The sequence below is a fragment of the Narcine bancroftii genome, chromosome 1 (assembly GCF_036971445.1).
Source record: "Narcine bancroftii isolate sNarBan1 chromosome 1, sNarBan1.hap1, whole genome shotgun sequence".
Lineage (NCBI taxonomy): Eukaryota > Metazoa > Chordata > Chondrichthyes > Torpediniformes > Narcinidae > Narcine > Narcine bancroftii.
In genome coordinates, this window is record NC_091469.1 from 100,289,671 (window position 1) to 100,307,497 (window position 17,827).

At 42.8% G+C, this 17,827-nt stretch overlaps 1 protein-coding gene and 1 long non-coding RNA gene across 7 annotated transcripts in view; one reads left to right on the top strand and one right to left on the bottom strand.

The window, feature by feature from the left end:
- The window catches only part of prpf4 (pre-mRNA splicing tri-snRNP complex factor PRPF4), a 67,296-nt gene that overhangs the window by 579 nt on the left and 48,890 nt on the right, over nucleotides 1–17,827 (top strand). For all 5 annotated transcript variants that reach the window (XM_069933867.1, XM_069933852.1, XM_069933845.1 and 2 more), the window contains exons 2-7: nucleotides 1,846–2,053; nucleotides 4,067–4,253; nucleotides 5,529–5,613; nucleotides 6,441–6,520; nucleotides 14,866–14,959; nucleotides 15,824–15,918. In XM_069933867.1, coding sequence (XP_069789968.1) covers nucleotides 1,891–2,053; nucleotides 4,067–4,253; nucleotides 5,529–5,613; nucleotides 6,441–6,520; nucleotides 14,866–14,959; nucleotides 15,824–15,918 — 704 coding nt within the window. In that variant the 5' untranslated portion in view covers nucleotides 1,846–1,890. The remainder of the gene's footprint in view (nucleotides 1–1,845; nucleotides 2,054–4,066; nucleotides 4,254–5,528; nucleotides 5,614–6,440; nucleotides 6,521–14,865; nucleotides 14,960–15,823; nucleotides 15,919–17,827) is intronic.
- The window catches only part of LOC138761610 (uncharacterized), a 33,571-nt gene continuing 18,638 nt past the window's right edge, over nucleotides 2,895–17,827 (bottom strand). Inside the window, exons 2-3 of one of the 2 annotated variants that reach the window (XR_011356394.1) lie at nucleotides 4,864–4,953; nucleotides 2,895–3,955 (exon numbers count right to left, since the gene is read on the bottom strand). This is a non-coding gene — a long non-coding RNA (uncharacterized lncRNA). Of the gene's footprint in view, nucleotides 3,956–3,980; nucleotides 4,359–4,863; nucleotides 4,954–17,827 lie in introns of those variants that run through there. The other variant, XR_011356395.1, reaches the window with a different exon arrangement.

Below are 17,827 nucleotides of genomic sequence, written 5' to 3' on the forward strand. Positions count from 1 at the left end.
GATGCGCATCTGAACACACTCCGGCTCCTGTCCTGTCCTTGGGCTGTCAGATTTGGGATGGCTGGCTGTCAGAGCTGGGACAGCCAACCCTGGGATATCCCGCTTCCCCGCTCTCTCCCCACAGCCCATCAGTCCATACACTGTGGGGCGGCCAGCGCGGGATGTCCCGCTCACAGCCTGATATCAATCCCCACACGGTGGGGTGGCCGGCGCGGACTGTCAGCGCGGGGATGTGCCGCTCACAGTCTGGCGATGACAGCCCGCGCCAGCCGCCCCACACTGTGGGGACTAATATTGGGCTGTGTGCTGGATGTCCCCGACCTGCAGCCCATGTTGGCTGCCCCTGCCCTGACGTACCGCGCCGATGGGAAGGGGCAGCTGGGAGAGGAGCTGTCAGGTGCTCGCCAGCTGACTGTCATCCCAAATGCAGATGCTTTCAGGCGGCTGCATTCAGATGGCTGGGGAGGCCACTGTGCTGTGGCGATTATCCCTCTCGGAAGAGGGTTACAAAGTTCACCTCGCAGGTGCCTCCTGTGCATTCACGTGGCCTCCCGACAGCCGCATATTGCCAAAATATGCGGCTTTACAAGCGGGGCAATTGGCCACCTGAAAGTGAATGTAGGTAGGAATCAATTGAGAGAATAATGGTCAGATGAAACAGGGGAGGGTTAAAGATCGAGAGAGGCTGAAAGGTGATAAGTGGAAGCTGACATTTCAGTGTGATAACCTCAATCTGAACTGGAGAACAGGGCCATTATACTCTAATCATTTTGATATGTTTTAATTGTATCCCTTCTGAGGCCAATATATTTAATTTTTAAAATTTGGACATGCAGCACGATAGCAGGCCCTTCCGCCCCGAGAACCCATGTCACCAAAATACCCCATCCACCTACAACCCCCTACGTTTTGAAGGGTAGAAGGAAATTTGAGCATCAGGTGAAAACCCATGCAGAAAAGGGGAGAGCATAGAAAGTTGCAGACAGTGCCGAATTCTAACCAGGATCACTGGCACTGCAATAGCCTTGTGCTAACTGCTATGCTAACCATCTGCACTCTCGCTGTCTCATCTAAATCCTTGTAGAGCAGCATTTACTCGTGACATCTACATTGCAAGAATGAGGAAATTATATCTTTCTGTAATTTGTGTAAAAAGGCCATAACTTTCTTTGAGCGTCAAAGTTTAACAGTATCTTTTTTGTTTTTAAAATAACCACTTACATTCTTCCCATGATTTGGTTAATTTATTTATTTTTCCCTGCGCTAAGTTGAAGAATAGGTTATTTGACGAAAGTCTTTCATGAAGCAGGAAAAAAACATATAGTCCCTAGAGAGACCACTGCCATCAGTTGAAATGTATAAAATCTTAGGAAACATACTACGGTGAATTGTACTTTGGGTTCTTTTCCCTGAGTTTCATATGTACTAAAAATCTTTTATGTGTTACCATGAAAAATGTTATTGATCTTTTTCTAAAAGCCTTTTAAAGGAGACTTACAGATTTCAGTTACACTTTACAAGGAAAAGGAGATTTTTGATTATAGATTTTTAAATAATTTTATTTTGATATTACTATTGTAGCCCCTTGTTCTGGATAGTGGGGATTATGTGACTTTTATCTACTCTGCTGCATGGGTTATTGGTTCCTTACCCAACTATACATGGTGTTGGTATCTAACCAATTGTCATACAGGAACTGTATAGTTAAGACATTTTCAGAAGAAAATTACACCTGAAGTAAAATTTATGTTGAGTGAAGAAAATTGGGAAAATATTTAATTGTTCAGACTAATGATGCAGATTAGACATTGTAGAACCAAATGGATTGTCTTTTCCATTTTTCAGCATCAGTCAAAATATTTGCACATTTTCCCACTCACAATTGGAAAAATGTCTGATGATGAGGATATTCCATTGCCTAAAAAATCCCGGATTTACTATGGAAGCCTTGAAGAGAAGGAGAGAGAAAGGATTAGTAAAGGAGAAGGAGGATACCTGGGAAAAGAAGCTGTGAAGGTTGGAGTAGAAGCTGGACACATTAACATATCTAGTGGTAAGTATTAGTGGTTGAGGTTTTTACAGCCAATCCAGTTATAAAATGTGGTCAGTCACTAATTGATTTGTATTTTTTAATTGGCTTTAATAAATAAACATGCTGGAGAAACTTAGCAGGGCACATAGGAAATAAAGGATAACCAATGTTTTGGATCTGAATCCTTCATCAGGTCGAAATGTTGGTTACCCTTTACTTCCTGTGGATGCTATGTGACTTAATGAATTTCTCCAGCACATTTTTGTATTGCACATGACCCCGGCATCTGCAGACATTCTTGTTTAACTACTTTAGTTAGCTTTAACAGCTTTAGTGCTATTTAGAATTATTTTGTTCCCAAACATCAATTCTTAGGTATACTGGGATAATAGAAGAGGGACTTTAATGCCTCACAATAGTGCAGAATAGTTGTAGCTTGTCTGGAATGAGTGAAAACATATTTAAATCCTATTGAATCAAATAACTTATTTTTGCAGACAAAATCCTTAAAGTCTTGTGATGGAGTTGCAAGACAGCACTATAAGGCAGCTGATGAATAGAAATGAGTATTGCCTGGTCTGATCCATTGATTTGGAGCAGGGATGGCCAAATTTCTTTGGTTGTACAGAAAAATATAAGGAGTCACGGGCCAAACAATATTAACCCTGGAAGTTTTCATCCAGTTACATTACAATGTTTTTAGACCTGAAAACCCCTGTGCCTTTGAAAAATCATTTTTTATCAAAATAACTATATGACACCACTGAACAGAGTAACTGTTGACATTACAGTAGTTTATTGATGTACTCATATTATTGCTCTTTAATTTAAATGGATACAATAAAATTCTTTAAAACTCTCATTCTAAAAGCAGTGCAAAATAAAAATCTGGGTGCAAAATAAGAACAGGAAAAAAGATCAACAAAAGGACAAGGCAGTCTCCAACATTCCTATACAGTTCGTGGCCTAAGTGTCCACCTTAATGATTATGATGCAATATGTAAATTTGTAGATAGCTATTAAAGATAGCTATTAAAGTTAACAGATTCCTTGCAAATCAAACAAACCCACTTCCCCTTGACTTCTGTGAAAAATTATTCGTTTTCCCACCTTGCCTGAAATTTTCAGCACTCCCTTGCCATATTCCTTCTATCCGATTCCGCCATGTTTAATCAACAGAGATAAAAGTTTTCATCAATGAGTAACAGTTTAAAGGTCAGTCTAATAATGTTCAAAATGGCAGTGACATCTAATGTTAAAACTAAGAAGTGCAATGTACATACTGTGTAATTTATTGTTAGAAACTATGTTCCAATGGGCCACCATTGGCTGGGGCTGTAGTTGGGCTACCCCTGAATTAGACGGATAGAATTGTAGAGCTATAGAGTAGAGAAATTAGTCTTTTCAGCCTACCTCGTCCATGCTGACTATTTTTTTCCTATCAACATTAATCCCATTTGCCTGATTGTGCCTGTATTCTTCATTGACTCTCCTATCCAAATACCTTTTAAATATTGTTGCTGTATCTGACTCTGCCACTTCCCCAGGCAGCTCATTCCAGATTTTCACCAATTTCTGCAAAAAGCTTAACTCTCAGTTCCCCTTTACATTTGTCCCATTGCACCTTAAACCTGGACCTCTATAATATTTATAATTATCATGTAAAGTAGAAATTATAAACATAGAAGTGTGTGCATTTATTCTGGATTTCATGCCTTTGTTATTTTCCAGTGTTTTAAAATATGAATGCAGTCCCATTTATAATATGGGAAACACAAGCTCTTGCAGTCAATAATGTGGTGATGAATGAGGCCCATGGGCTCTTTAACTCCACTGGTGAACTTGATTTATCTTCCCATCAAAAGGCTTTCTTAGACATACTCCATCTTCAGGATTCGATCCTTGAACTTGCAACCTTCTTACCTGAAGAGGCAAGAGTACTACTCACTTAATTGGGAGAAGCCAGGTGTTCTGGAGTAAAGTAGAGAGATTGTCTTTCAGTGCTACATAAAAGTTTATTCATCTTCTGCCCAGGGGAATTCTATGATATTGAAGATCACATCAGCGAGAGGCAGGCTGAAGTGCTGGCGGAGTTCGAGCGCAGGAAACGAGCACGGCAGATTAACGTATCTACAGATGACGCAGAAGTGAAGGCCTGCCTGCGAGCACTAGGGGAGCCGATCACACTTTTTGGTGAAGGACCAGCAGAACGACGAGAAAGGTGAAGTTTGAAGTAGCGCTGGGAGGTCTTGGCAGTGAGGATTAATGTGATGAGTTTACCTCTTAGGATTTTTGATGTCCAGGGGTTGTCATTTCTTTTAGTATCCTGAGGACAATATTTATTACCCATCCTTAATTGTACTTAGGAAGATGGTGGTGAATCACATTGTTAAAGCACAGCAGTCTTTCTAGTAATGGTGCTCCCATATGGCCTTTTGGGAAGTAAATTCCAGCTTTATTCATATGGTTAATCTTAGCATTATTGGTACAATTGAACTACTTGCTAGGTGCCTTCATAGGACACTTAAGAGCTACCCACATGGAGGAGGGACGGTCTAGAGATATACAACTTGGAAACAGACCCTTCGGTCCAACATCCATGCTGTCCAAGTTGTCTACCTGAGCTACTCCTACATGCCTGCATTTGGCCCAACTCCTTCTAAATCTTTCTTATCCATATAGCTTTTCAAGTGTCCTTTAAATGTTGTAATTGTACCCACATCTTCAACTTCCTCTGATAGTTGTTCCATACCATTATATGGAAATGTTGGTCCTTGGGTTCCTTTTAAATTTCCATCCTTTCATTTTAAATTAGTTTTTTACTTGCTTACCTGGAGAAAAAGACTGTGACCCTTCATCTTGTCTATGTCCCTCATGCTTCTGCTAGTCTAAATTCAGCTGTAGGGTTGCAGATTTTCTCCCTGAAAGACATTAATGAATCGGATGGGTTTTTAAACCATAGTCTAGACATTTTCTGTGAAAACCATTACAAAGACTACTTGATTTATCCCATAGCTCCCAAAATTCCAGATTATTAACTGAAGTTATTTAAAATCCCATTAATGGATTACTACTCTGGATTGATTAACTGCTGCTGTTCCAGAATGGAACCTTATTTTTGGAATATACTGTAATTGGGCAGATTGGGAGAGAACCATGTGTGTTTCTGAGATTGTTCAAAGGCTTTTATACTTATTTTCTGATATTACCCATCAAAAAAAAAATCAGATCCCGAGTTTATAATAGAAACTCAAGAGATTGAACATGCTGGAATCTGGAGTAGGACTTGATGGAGGGTCTCAATCCTAAATATCAATTCTCCATTTCCCTACACAGATGCTACCTGTTTGATTGAATCTCCTTATCAACTTATTTTTTGTGTCTGAGATTATAAAATTAGACTCTTGGCTGTTATGGAAAACGTCAACTGCATATTTTGTTGTAGACATCTTATCTGCTGGTAAGATTGCTCAATTTGCCTTTGTTCTTTCTTCAGGTTGCGAAATATCTTGTCTGTGGTGGGTGCAGATGCCTTGAAAAAAACAGAGAAGATAGAAGATGCAAAGAAAAGCCGACAGGAGGTGTGATGTGTATACAAATGTTTGATCTGCATAGGAGTCTTTCTTTTGTATTCATTTGGGATAGTTTTGTAATTAATGTTTAAACAAATGTTTGAGTTGAAATGTTATGCTTGTGCTCTTGTGAAGAGGGCGTAGCCTGGGTGGTGAGGGTTCTTAAGGATGAAGTTGTTTTCTTAAGATACCTCCTCTTGAAGATGTCCTCGCTAGAATGGAGACTGATGCCCATGATGGCATTGGCCAAGATCACAACTCTTTTTTCTTGTCCTGTGCAGTGACACCTCCATACCAGACCATGATGCAACCTTTAAATGCATAGCTTTTATACATTTTTTTACTGAGTGATAGTTGTCTTTGGGACATAATGTCAAATTTCAGAACGGGTAACTGGCAAATCCATTTTATATTTTCTTTTTCTGCTTTCATTTATTTCACCCATCCCACCAACCAAAAACTCATTTACACACACTGTTAATGGCAAACATAAGTAAACACACATTACATTGCAAATTAAAATTTTCAGTATTGAAAAAGGGGACTCATGAATGTGGCCCATCAAATGCTGCAGTTTTGAGCAAGTTTGAAAAAATAGTTCTTGTGCTTTGGGTTGCTGATCCCTGCATTAAATCATGAGAATCCATTTAATGTGTCAGTGTGTGAAAATATTTATGGTATGAAAATGCTTGCAATGAGCTAGCAATGTATCTATGACATTTTATCTACCACAAAAGGATTAACTTTGGATGAATAACCCTCCACTATCGCTTCCTCACCAAACAGTTGAAAGAATGCATTGATTTGATTGACTTGTGCTATTTATTTATCTGCAGCATCAACAAACCTGGTATCATGAGGGTCCCAGTTCCCTGAAAACTGCTCGCCTCTACATCGCGCGATTCTCTCTGCCAAGGTTGGTCTTTATGCTAAACTGTCTGGTTATCAATATAGAAGATTCTTTATTTGTATTTTTTTCAAGCAATTTCATCAGTCAGCTGTTGAATCTCTGTTTTAGGTTCATTTCGTATCACCTTTGAAACAATATAAATTGGCCTTTTTTGTAGGTAGTAGCAAATAAATGTTTAGTTCTGCAAATGAGTTACAGTCTTAGAAATGCAGGGATAAAAGTGAAGATGACAAAAGAATTGTCCTTTCTATATTTCAAAGTTACAGTCGGTACCAAGTAGGACCAACATAATCGAATAGGTAATAGGATTCCATCAGAATTCTCAACGACAAACTCAGAGACTCATTTAAGGACTCTCATTTTGCACATTATTTATTTCTGAATTTTTTTTCTTCTGCATTGCACAGTCAGTTTGTTTACATTTTTTCTTTGTTCACATTTCACTTATTTGTATAGGTATCTTTTCAAGAGTGTCAGTGTGTGAAAATATTTGTGGTATGAAAATGCTTGCAATGAGCTAGCAATGCATCCATGACATTATATCTACCACAAAAGGATTAACATTGGATAAATAATCCTCCACTATCACTTTCCTCACCAAACAGTTGAAAGAATGCACTGATTTGATTGAGTTGTCCTATTTATTTATCTGCAGCATCAGCAAACCTGGTATCACAAGGGTCCCAATAAGTAGAAATTCTGCCTGGCCCGCAGGAAAAAGAATCTCGGGGTTGTATGTGATGTCATGCATGTACTCTGACAATTAATTTGAAGTTTGAAGTGTCAGCATTGGTAAGAGTGACCTCTGTACAGAACCTGTGAAAGCAAAGTCCCATCTTCACTTAGAGGATACTCACCATTGTTCTGTAGGACACAATTATCGTTAAAGATGTAACAGTTTTGGCAGCTCAGGAATGGACATTCATGAGGCATTGTAAACCAACCGCATCAACAGTACAGTAGTTCACCCACTTTAACCTTGTGGCCCAGCATAATTCTCGTTGTATCCGAACTGCTAAGCCAAAGGACTAATCCTGATTCAATGAAGAAAGCTGAAGGGCACAGGGGGAGCAAACCCCATAGGAGATGCCACAATGAAAAAGCAGTAGCATGTGACTGCATGTGTAGTATTCAGCAAATAGTAGGGCATCCCATAGCCAACAGATCAAATCAAGACTTGTAGCCTGTCACATCAAGTTGTGAATGATGAAGGACAAGTATACAGCTAGCAAGAGGAGATGGGTCTAAGAATGTCTCCATCACTAGGTGGAAGGGCTAGAAATGACAAAGACCAGGCTGAAGCATTTGCAATCACTCTCAGCCAGTAGTGATAAGGGATAATAATCCCTTGGTTTCCATTTTGAGATTCCCATCATCACAAAAGGCAGTCTTCAGTCAATTTGATACGTGTTCATTGATCAGAATGTTATTTCTTTTGTCTCTTGTCAGATGCTGCTTGATCTACTGAGTATATGAAGTTTTAAAAAAAAATTATACATACAGTATAGTAACAGCCCATGAATCTATGGCACCCAATTTACACCCCATTAACCTACACCCCTGATGCGTTTTGAACGAGCCCCCAGAGAAAACTCATGCAGACAAGGGGAGAACATACAAACTCCTTACAAATAGCGTGGGATTTGAACCCTGGTCTGGTCCCAGTTCCTGGCGCTGTAAAGGAGTTGCGCTAACCATGTTGGCCAATTCTCTGCCTTTATTTTAGATTTCTTGCATCTGTAATTTTTTGATTTTCATTGAGTTTTAATTTACTCTGCATTGTTGTTTTGTTTAACATATGAGACTGTTTATGCAATAAGGAAACTAGTCTGCATAAAATGGCATTATTATCACTACTACTTGGGAAAGTGTATATGCAATAATCATAGAAATGAAGCCATCTTACTGAGGCACTTATTTACAGTATAACAAGCAGCACTAATATTTTACCAGGTCTATGTATACACAACATTGCACAGCACTTACACCATCTAATTGGGATAGCTTATAAATCACGCTGTACACCAATAATACAATCTTCATAGGACAAAGAATTGCAGATATGGAAACCTAAAATAAAAATTTTAAAAGTACTGCAAAAAGTAGGTCAATTAAATTCTGTGGAGGCAAAGTAAATTAATGTTGCAGGTTGACGGCTTTCATCAAAGCAGCAAAAGTTAGAAAAGCATTTTTTTAAATTGAAAGGGGCAGGGAGGGGAGGGGTAAAGAAAACAAAAGGATAGAGACCAAAAGAAAATGGATGATTCAGATTGACTGAGAGATGGTGAGATGGCAGCTAACCTTTCAGGAGAAAGTGCAGACAGAGGGAGGGCAGGAAAATAGAGGAAGTGTGAAGAATACTGAGTTGATCTTACAGGCAGAAGACTTTGTATCAGGACTGACGAAACTGGAAAGCCAGATCAAATTCAGTGTTGAGTTCCAAAGATGTTGTTCCTTGACCTGACATTGAGCTTTGTAGGAACAGCGTGAAAGTCTAAAGACACAAAGTTGGGAGTTAGTTGGAATATTCAACTGTTATCCATTTTCTCTAGGTCTCCAGCCTATCAAACGGCGTTCTCTTTATTGTCCCCGACCCGCCCATAATTTAAACATGCCTGTTTTTTTTAAGCCAATACTAATAAAACACAGTGACCTGAAAACAAAAGCCCTAGATCCTGACCTAAGTATTTCCAACATGTTGTAGCGAGCCGAATGATCGTGCGAGTAAACGGGCTGAATTGCCACAACACACAGCCGGTCCAAGATGGCGCGGACTCCCCTTCACTGCCAAGAAGGAGCCCGCACCCAGTGCCACTTGCAGGCTAAGGAGCCTTCTACTTCCACATAGCAGCCCGCTGGCCAGAGAGTGACACCGTGATGCGATGACGACACTTCCGGAAGCCAGGGGTATGTCACCAGAAGTGGGTAGGCCAGCGCGAAGACCTAGTGAATTCAAACCAATAAAGTAATTCTTTAGTTCACCCTCACACTGGATGTCTCTTTACTCAGTAGCACTGCTGCAACAGTCGCTACAGTGGTGACCCCGACGGTTCCAACGTTTTGGAACCAGCATCGATCGCACGAGAATGCAGCAACCGGCTGAATCCACAGTTACAGCGCCTGTGACCTATGCAGTGGCGTACATCTTCCGCTGTTCTGGGAAAGCCAGCCCAGGAACTGGCTACAGCTGGCTGAGTCACAGTTCCACATCAGGGGAATTGTTTCAGAGGACACCAAGTTCTGGCACGTCATCAGCACCTTGGATGCCGCCACAGCTGCCAAAGTAAGCTCCTTCATAGAAAACCCACCGATGGAGCGTAAGTATGAGCAGTTCTGACGTTTCCTCCTCAACACCTTAGAGTTCAACCGGCATGAGCGCACCATCAGAATCCTCAACTTGCAGGGCCGGGGCGACAGAAATCTCTCCGAGCTAATGCACGAGATGGTGACCCTAGCAGACGGGCACACAGACTGTTATCTGTTTGAGGCCCTATTCCTCTCGAAACTACCAGCACACATATCCTCAGCAGTTTCGGACATGGATTTCAGCACCCCGCACCTCATAGCCAAGGAGGCAGACAGGCTGCTCCACATGCCACAGCAGAGCTCCTTCCACATGCAACCAGTCTATGCAATCGGCGCCTCTACCTCGTCCAGCCCACCAGAAACACTAGCGGTAGCCGGGGCACAGCAGCAACGCGAAGAGCGCACGGAAAAGAACATCGAGTACTGTTTCTACCACCACTGATGGAGCAAGAATGCCTGGCGGTGCATTCCCCCCTCCCCCCCACCCATGTGCACGTACCCCACTGCCAAAACTAACATTGCGATGGGAAACGGGTAGGCCGGCTGCCGATAGTGGCCTCGGCAGTTGTCACACAGAAAGGCGAACTCTACCTCAGAAACCAAAGGACGAAGAGGGACTTCCTCGTTGACAGAGGTGTGGAGATTAGCCTCATCCCACCCATGTACTTTGAGGCGAGACACAACACCAAAGGCCTTCCCCTGAAAGTGCCCAACAGGTCCTCCATTCTCAGCTACAAGACCTGCCTGGTCACCATCCACGTTGCAGATGCTGTTTTCCAGTGGGAATGCACCATCACAGCCGTGGGACAGGCACTACTCGGAGCCGATTTCATCTGGGCCCACGAACTTCTGGTAGACATGACAAGATGCCGGTTAGTAAACGCCACAACTTTCCAGTCTTTCCCCCTCACCCTGCGGAGGCGCTCTTTCCTGCCACTGGGAATCCATGTCCTGGACCGACGAGTACGCCTCCTTACTGGCTAAATACCCGGCTTTATTGGCACCAAACCTCCATGACTCCAACTCGCTACATGACTTGGAGTACCACATTAGAGACTGCCGGCCCCTGGTGCATGCACAAGCCCGGCTCCTTCTGCCAGCAACATGCCAAGGCTAAGTTCGTTACCATGGAGGAGTTGGGCATCATCCACCGTTCCTACAGTCAATGGACCTCCCTGCTCCACATGGTGCAGAAGAGCTCCGGAGGTTGGCGTCTGTGGCGACTACTGACGTCTAAACGAGGCGACGGTCCTGGATAGGTACCCCATCCCACACATCCGGGATTTTGCCACAAGGCTGTAGTGTATTCTCCAAGGTGGACCTCGTAAAGGGGTACCACCAAATCCCGGTACACCCCAGCAACGTCCAGAAGACAGCCATCATCACACCTTTCGGTCCTTTCTAATTCCTAAGAATGCCTTTCAGACTCAAAAATTTGGCCCAAACATTTCAGCGGCTAATGGATGTGGTTAGCAGGAACCTCAATTTCATCTTGGTTTATCTAGATGACATCCTCATCGCCAGCCCCGATGCCAGTACCCACAGGATGCACCTCACCCGTCTGTTTGACAGACTGCAACAATTTGGGCTCATGGTGAACCCGGCCAAGTACCAGTTCAGCCTGCAAACAATAGACTTCCTGGGGCACCGCATCACCCCAGAGGGTGCCATGCCACTACCTGACAAGGTGGAGGCCATTCAGAACTTCCCTAAGCCGAGAATGACCAAAGGACGACAGGAGTTCCTGGGGATGGTCAACTTCTATCATCACTTCCTCCCAGGAGTGATCACCCTCATGCAGCCCCTGTTTGGCCTCATCAAACTCAGTAACAAGATGCTGCAATGGACACCAGAGGCCATAGAGGCTTTCCATGCCACCAAGTCAGCACTGGTGAAGGACATGGTAGTGGCACACCCAGATCCCACCTCTCTCCTGGTCCTCACAATGGACGCTTCAGACAGAGCGGTGGGTGCAGTGCTAGAACAATGGTTCGACAAGCACTAGCAACCCCTCACTTTCTTCACTAAGCACCTCTGAACACCAGAGCTCAAATACAGCATGTTCGACTGCGAACTGCTGGGCTTGTACCTGACAATATGGCACTTCTGCTACATGCTAGAGGGGAGAGTGTTCACCACCTACACAGACCACAACCTGTTGACCTACGCACTGACCAAGGTCTCGGACCAGTGGTCGGCAAGACAAAAACAGCATCTCCCCTACATATTGGAATTCACCATGGATATCTGCCTCATTGCCAGCAAGGCTAACATAGTAGCTGACGTGCTGTCCCAGCCCACTGTTGCCGCACCTGCGTAAGGCTCGACGTCGCCCCGCCCGACAAGGACCAGAGGGTGGACACAGATGTCCAGGCGTACCGGATGACCATCACCAGCCTGAAAGTCAGAGGTTTCTGCCCCGCACTAGGAGAACCGACCCTGCTGTGCGACATCTCCATCAGGTCCCTAAGGCCAATCCACGGCTTATCTCACCCCTCCATAAGGTCCACGGTCTACCTGCTCTTGGACAAGTTCGTGTGGCATGGTCTCTGCCAAGATGTTATCCTGTGGGCTCGAACCTGCTTACAGTGCCAGTGCGCCAAGCTGCATCGGCACACCAAAGCCTTCCTACAGACTTTTGAGCCGGCACAACGCAGGTTCGAACATGTCCATGTCGACATCGTCGGCCCCCTCCCAGTGAGCCAACATATGAGGCACCTATTCATGACCATCAACAGATTCACCTGCTGGCCAGAGGTGATACTCATGCTTGCGTGTGACACAGAGATGTGCGCCTGGGCTTTCCTCGCCACCTGGTTCACACGTTTCAGAGTCTCAACCCACATCACATCGGACTGAGGAGTGCAGTTCACCTCGTCCCTCTGGTCCAACCTGGTGAAATTCTGCAGCAGCCAGGCCCACCATACGACAGCCTACCACTCCCAAGCAAATGGACTGGTCAAGCAGTTCTATTGCCACTTGAAGGCCACATTGAAAGCCAGACTGACCAGGCCCCGGCCCACAGACCAGCGCATTAGACGTCCTGCACGGGATGAGAGAGCAACCGGGTTGACACTCCCTCCCCCCACCCCCACCACTGTCCAGATACGGCTCGCCACCCAGCTACTTTCCAGCAAATCTGCAGCCCACCCAATATGTTTTCATACACAGATGACAGCAAAGGACCCCCCACCACGGTGCCTGTACAAATGTCCTTTCAAAGTACTGCGGAGAGATGGCGTGGTGTTCACATTGGACATTAGCGGCTGACAGGACACGCACCTGAACTTCAAGCTGCTGGCCCTGACCCGGGTCAAACACAGAGGTAGACCGCCCGAAGTCTGTAAGTCAGACCGCTCAGAGAGTGGCGGCAATTCTGGGGGGGGGTAGGGTGGTGTAGAGAGCTGAGCAACCATGTGAGTAAACAGGCCGAATTGCCACAACATGTAGCCAGTCCAAGATGGCGCGAACTCCCCTCCACTGCCTAGAAGGCTACGGAGCCCTCCACTTCCACATAGTGGCCCACTGACCAGAGAATGACATCATGACGCGATGACGTCACTTACAGAAGCCAAAGGGTATGTCACTGGAAGTGGAGGCCAGCGTGGAGATGCGGCAAATTCAAACCAATAAAGTCATTCTTTGGTTCACCCTCACACTGTGTGGATGTCTCTTTACTTGATAGTGCTGCCGCAGCAGTCACTACATTGTCCTGTTTTGTGGCATTGTAATGGCGTCAGGTATGTAGAGGACTGTAATGAGCGGGGGCAGCTAATGTCATTTGAACAACTCAGGAATAAGTATGATCGATCAAATAAGACATTCCACTACTCTCTTCAGATATGATCTTTTCTGCAAGACAAATTAGATCCAACTGTGGCCCTACCAGCATGCAGTGACATAGAGACCTTGATCTCGGTAATGCATTTCTTCCTCAAGCTGGAGGACCTAAACCAGGCCTTCACAAATCAAAGCAGAGGTGGGAGTTGGACCTAGGAATAACAATTGACGAGTGGTGCTATACTGACCTGTGTCAGGCCAACATGACTGCAATCATTAATGTGCAGTACAAGCTGGTACAATACAACTTTCTATATCAGCTGTACCTGATGCTGCAAAAATTGAACAGATCTAAGCCAGAATTGTCCGATCATTGCTTCAGATGTGGCATTGAGACAGGAATCTTTGTGCATGCAACATGGACATGTACCAAGGTGAGACTCTTTTGGGTGGATAGAAAAAATATAGGTAAAGAATTCCTGCAGGATCCAGAGTTGTTCCTGTTGGGAAACATAATGGACATAAGACTAACAATGAATCTGTCAAAATTTCAAAACCAATTCCTGGCAGTGCATAGCAGTTACCTGGAAATCCGACTCCTGCCTGAGCATTGTGCGCTGGAGCACAGAAATGCAAAGCTGTGTTCCCTTGGAGAAAATTACTTACAAATTAAGAAAAGAGTATAACACTTTTTTGAAAATTTGGGAACCATACTTAAATTCCATAGGAGCATGATTATAGTGTGGACATAATGCCTTGCCACCCGACCTTCCCCATTCCACAATCAGTGGGGGGGCCAAGGGTGAGGGTCCATCCCATCCCAACCAGGAAAGTTCTAGAGAAGAAAACAGCCTGAGCACTGGCCAATGTGTTGTGACGAACCCATAAACTGATATATGTTTCTTACCTTTGTCGTGAGTGTCTTGAATGTTTTGTGTAACTGTGGTTAGGTTAAGTGTAAAATGTTGAGGGTTTGGGGGGGATAGAGTGAGGGTGATGGAAAGAGCTTGAACTCTGCAGAAAACTTTGTATAGAATTGATAATTGTAAATTGTAGTCATTGCTGATATTGTTAACATTGACTTTGATAATGTTGATAACCATATGAGTTTAAGTTTGGAAGATCATAAATAAAATATAAAAAGAAGATTATCTTAAATTGGATTAGTGTGCATAAAATAGTTTGCTTGTACCATTCTGCAACTCCCTTCTTCTTGAGTGTGTACAACAAGGTGAATTGGTTTCCAAATATATTGTACATCTTAGGGCCTTGAAACGATTGGAAGAAGCAAGAGCCAACAAAGAGAGTCCAGAAGCTTCCCGCACTGCTCGGCAGCAGGAACTACACAAGAGTTTGAGGGTGAGTATGTGAGTCAGATTGAGAATGAGTTTACTCATGCAGCTTTATAAACCTATATTTTGTTGTATGGTGGAGAGAACTATAGTTGAAGCCTGATGTGGGAATACTTAACTTAAATTTGTTAAAGTCAGACCTGGGTTTGTTCCATTAATAAAAACAAATATGGTTGAAGAGTTATAATATCTTTATTGCTTCACAAAATGTTACTGCAAAAGGCACTGCCAAAAGCAGTTAGTCTCACCACAAAGGAGTCTGTCGCACAATTCACAAGTTGCAAATTTATGCAATCAAACTTCCTGTTTTTCCAGAATATTCTAAAGGACTTTCACAATTATTTTTCCATGTAAGTAAATGTATCTTTTGATGCCTTACATCAGGTCGTGTCCCTTGCCCATTGTCGGTCTTTTACTGTCTTTTCCAAATAAGGTGTTGTTCTTCACTATCGTCTTTAGCCTTGCTGAATCATCAAACTTTTAGTTAAATAGAATGCAACATGTCCTGTTTCTCTACTTTTGTCAACACTTTAAAACTTGTATTCCTCAGTAGCACGAGAGCATCTTTATTCTCAGTTGAGCCTATCTTGCACTAAGCCTGGAATTATTTAGGATAACAAATGTATTTAATTTTCAGCCGTTATACCAGACCAAGCATACTTGTTGAGGATTTGTGGAGGATTCTCTACTCTGTAACACTGCATATAGATGCTTTGAGAGAAATTGATGCAGCAGTATTGAGGAAGCTAAACTTTGCATCTAATTTATGATGTTCCTGTTCCTCATGCTCACTCTTGTCTGCCTCATGCTCCCTTCTCTCTGCCTGCACACTTCTAGCCCATGTTATGCTCCCATTTTGTTTTCATTGCAGGCCCTGAATAACTTCTGCAGCCAGATTGGTGATGACCGTCCCATTTCATACTGTCAGTTTAGCCCCAACTCCAAGCTTCTGGTTACAGCTTCCTGGTAAGACTCAAAGGTGTTAGTACCTTGTTGTGACATTGAGATCTCATAAGAGTTTCAGTGGGTCCTGAGCTGGCTAGTATTGTACTGAGCATAAGGGGATAAATCCTGGCTCTGAGCCTTGGAGTTTGCTGAATAAATTGATTTGTTAGATTAAGGCAAGATTAATCCTGCAAATTCTGATATCAACAACAAGGCAATGCTATGACACTTGTTGAAAAGTGCATGTGAATGATGACAGCAAAAGGGAGAACATTTATTTTGAGAGAAAACTTGCATGTAATACCAAAACAAACAATGAGTTTCTATGGATATATAAATAGAAAGACGATTGCTAATGTAGGTGTGGGATCTCTAGAAAACACGACTGGCGAATTAATAACTGGAAACAAAGAAATAGCAGATAGGTTAAATTAACTTCTATTGCATTAGTCTTTATCGTGGAGAACACTAAATTATTGCTAAGGTAGGATAATTTCAAATGTCAGTGAAAAACGTAAATATTCCAATCACAAGGGATAAAGTTTTGGAGGCTAAAGGGGCATGTTGCTGGGAACCAATTCCCTCCACCCCAATGGTTTTGATGGAAGTGGCTGCAGAGATCATGGACCCATTGTTTGAAAATTTTCAAAGTTCACTAAATTCTGGAAGGGCACCAAAAAGAGTGGGAAAATAGCAATGTAACTCCCTTGTTTAAAAAATGTGAAAGACAAAAGGAAGGGAAATATCGGGAAGTTGATATTGGCATGGTGCTGGGATCAGTAATCACAGAAGAAATAGTTAATCATTCTGAAAAGATGAATATAATTAAGAGTAAAACATGAAAGTCTGCTGACACCATAATTGAAGTAAAAAGACAATGTGGAGAAACTCAGCAGGTCAAACAATGTACTTTATATAGCAAAGATAAAGATACATAACCAACATTTTGGGCTTGAGTCCTTATCAAGGTATGGAAAAATGTAGGCAGCTGCCTGAACAAAATGGTGGGGAGAGGGGTAGGGAGAGGCACACTTATAGAAGAGTGACTGGCAACCTTTACAGCATTCCTGTCTTTCCATTATTCTGAGGAAAGGGAGATATTGCTGCCAGTTGTTTATTGTTAACTACAACTTATTACGTGTGACCTGCATCAGGAATTATGTATTTTTGAGCTTGCAAATGAATGCCATGAAATGGGAGTTTGCTAAGAAGATTACCATCCCAATGAATGAAAAGCAGTCAAGGATAGGAATGCATCAAGCCAAATAATTGCAGACTTGTTAGCTTAAATTCAATGTTGGAATATTGGAATCCATTGAAAGTAATGGGATAAATCTCTAGTTAGAAAGTTAGAAGTAAAACACGGAAGTATGTGGATACTGTGACTGAAGTAAAAACACAATGCTGGAGAAACTCAGCAGGTCACACAGCATACTGTATATAGCAAAGATAAAGATACATAACCAATATTTCGGGCTTGAACCATTCATCAAGATATGAGCAAAATATAGGTGGGCGCCTGAACAGAATGGTGGGGGGCTGTAGGCAGGCACCCGAATAAAATGAATATAATCGACTTGTTTCATGTAAGATAATCATGTTTAATGAATTTGCTTGAATTCTTTAATGATCTGATGGGGAGAATTGATAGAGGTAAACCTGTAATGTACTGTATTTAGATTTCCAAAATGTGTTTGACAAGGAGCCATATAAGGGGCTGGTGTATAAATTAAGCACCCAAGGTATTTGAGGAAATGTGTTAGGATGGATGAGGGCATTGTGATTGCACAGAAGATAGAGATAGTTTGGTGAAAACCTGACACATGGAGTTTAATATTGGAAAGTGTGATCATGCACTTTGGTAAGAGGAATCAAAGGGCAGATTATCCAAAATGGAGAGGAAATGCGAATGAGAGATTGTAGATGTGCA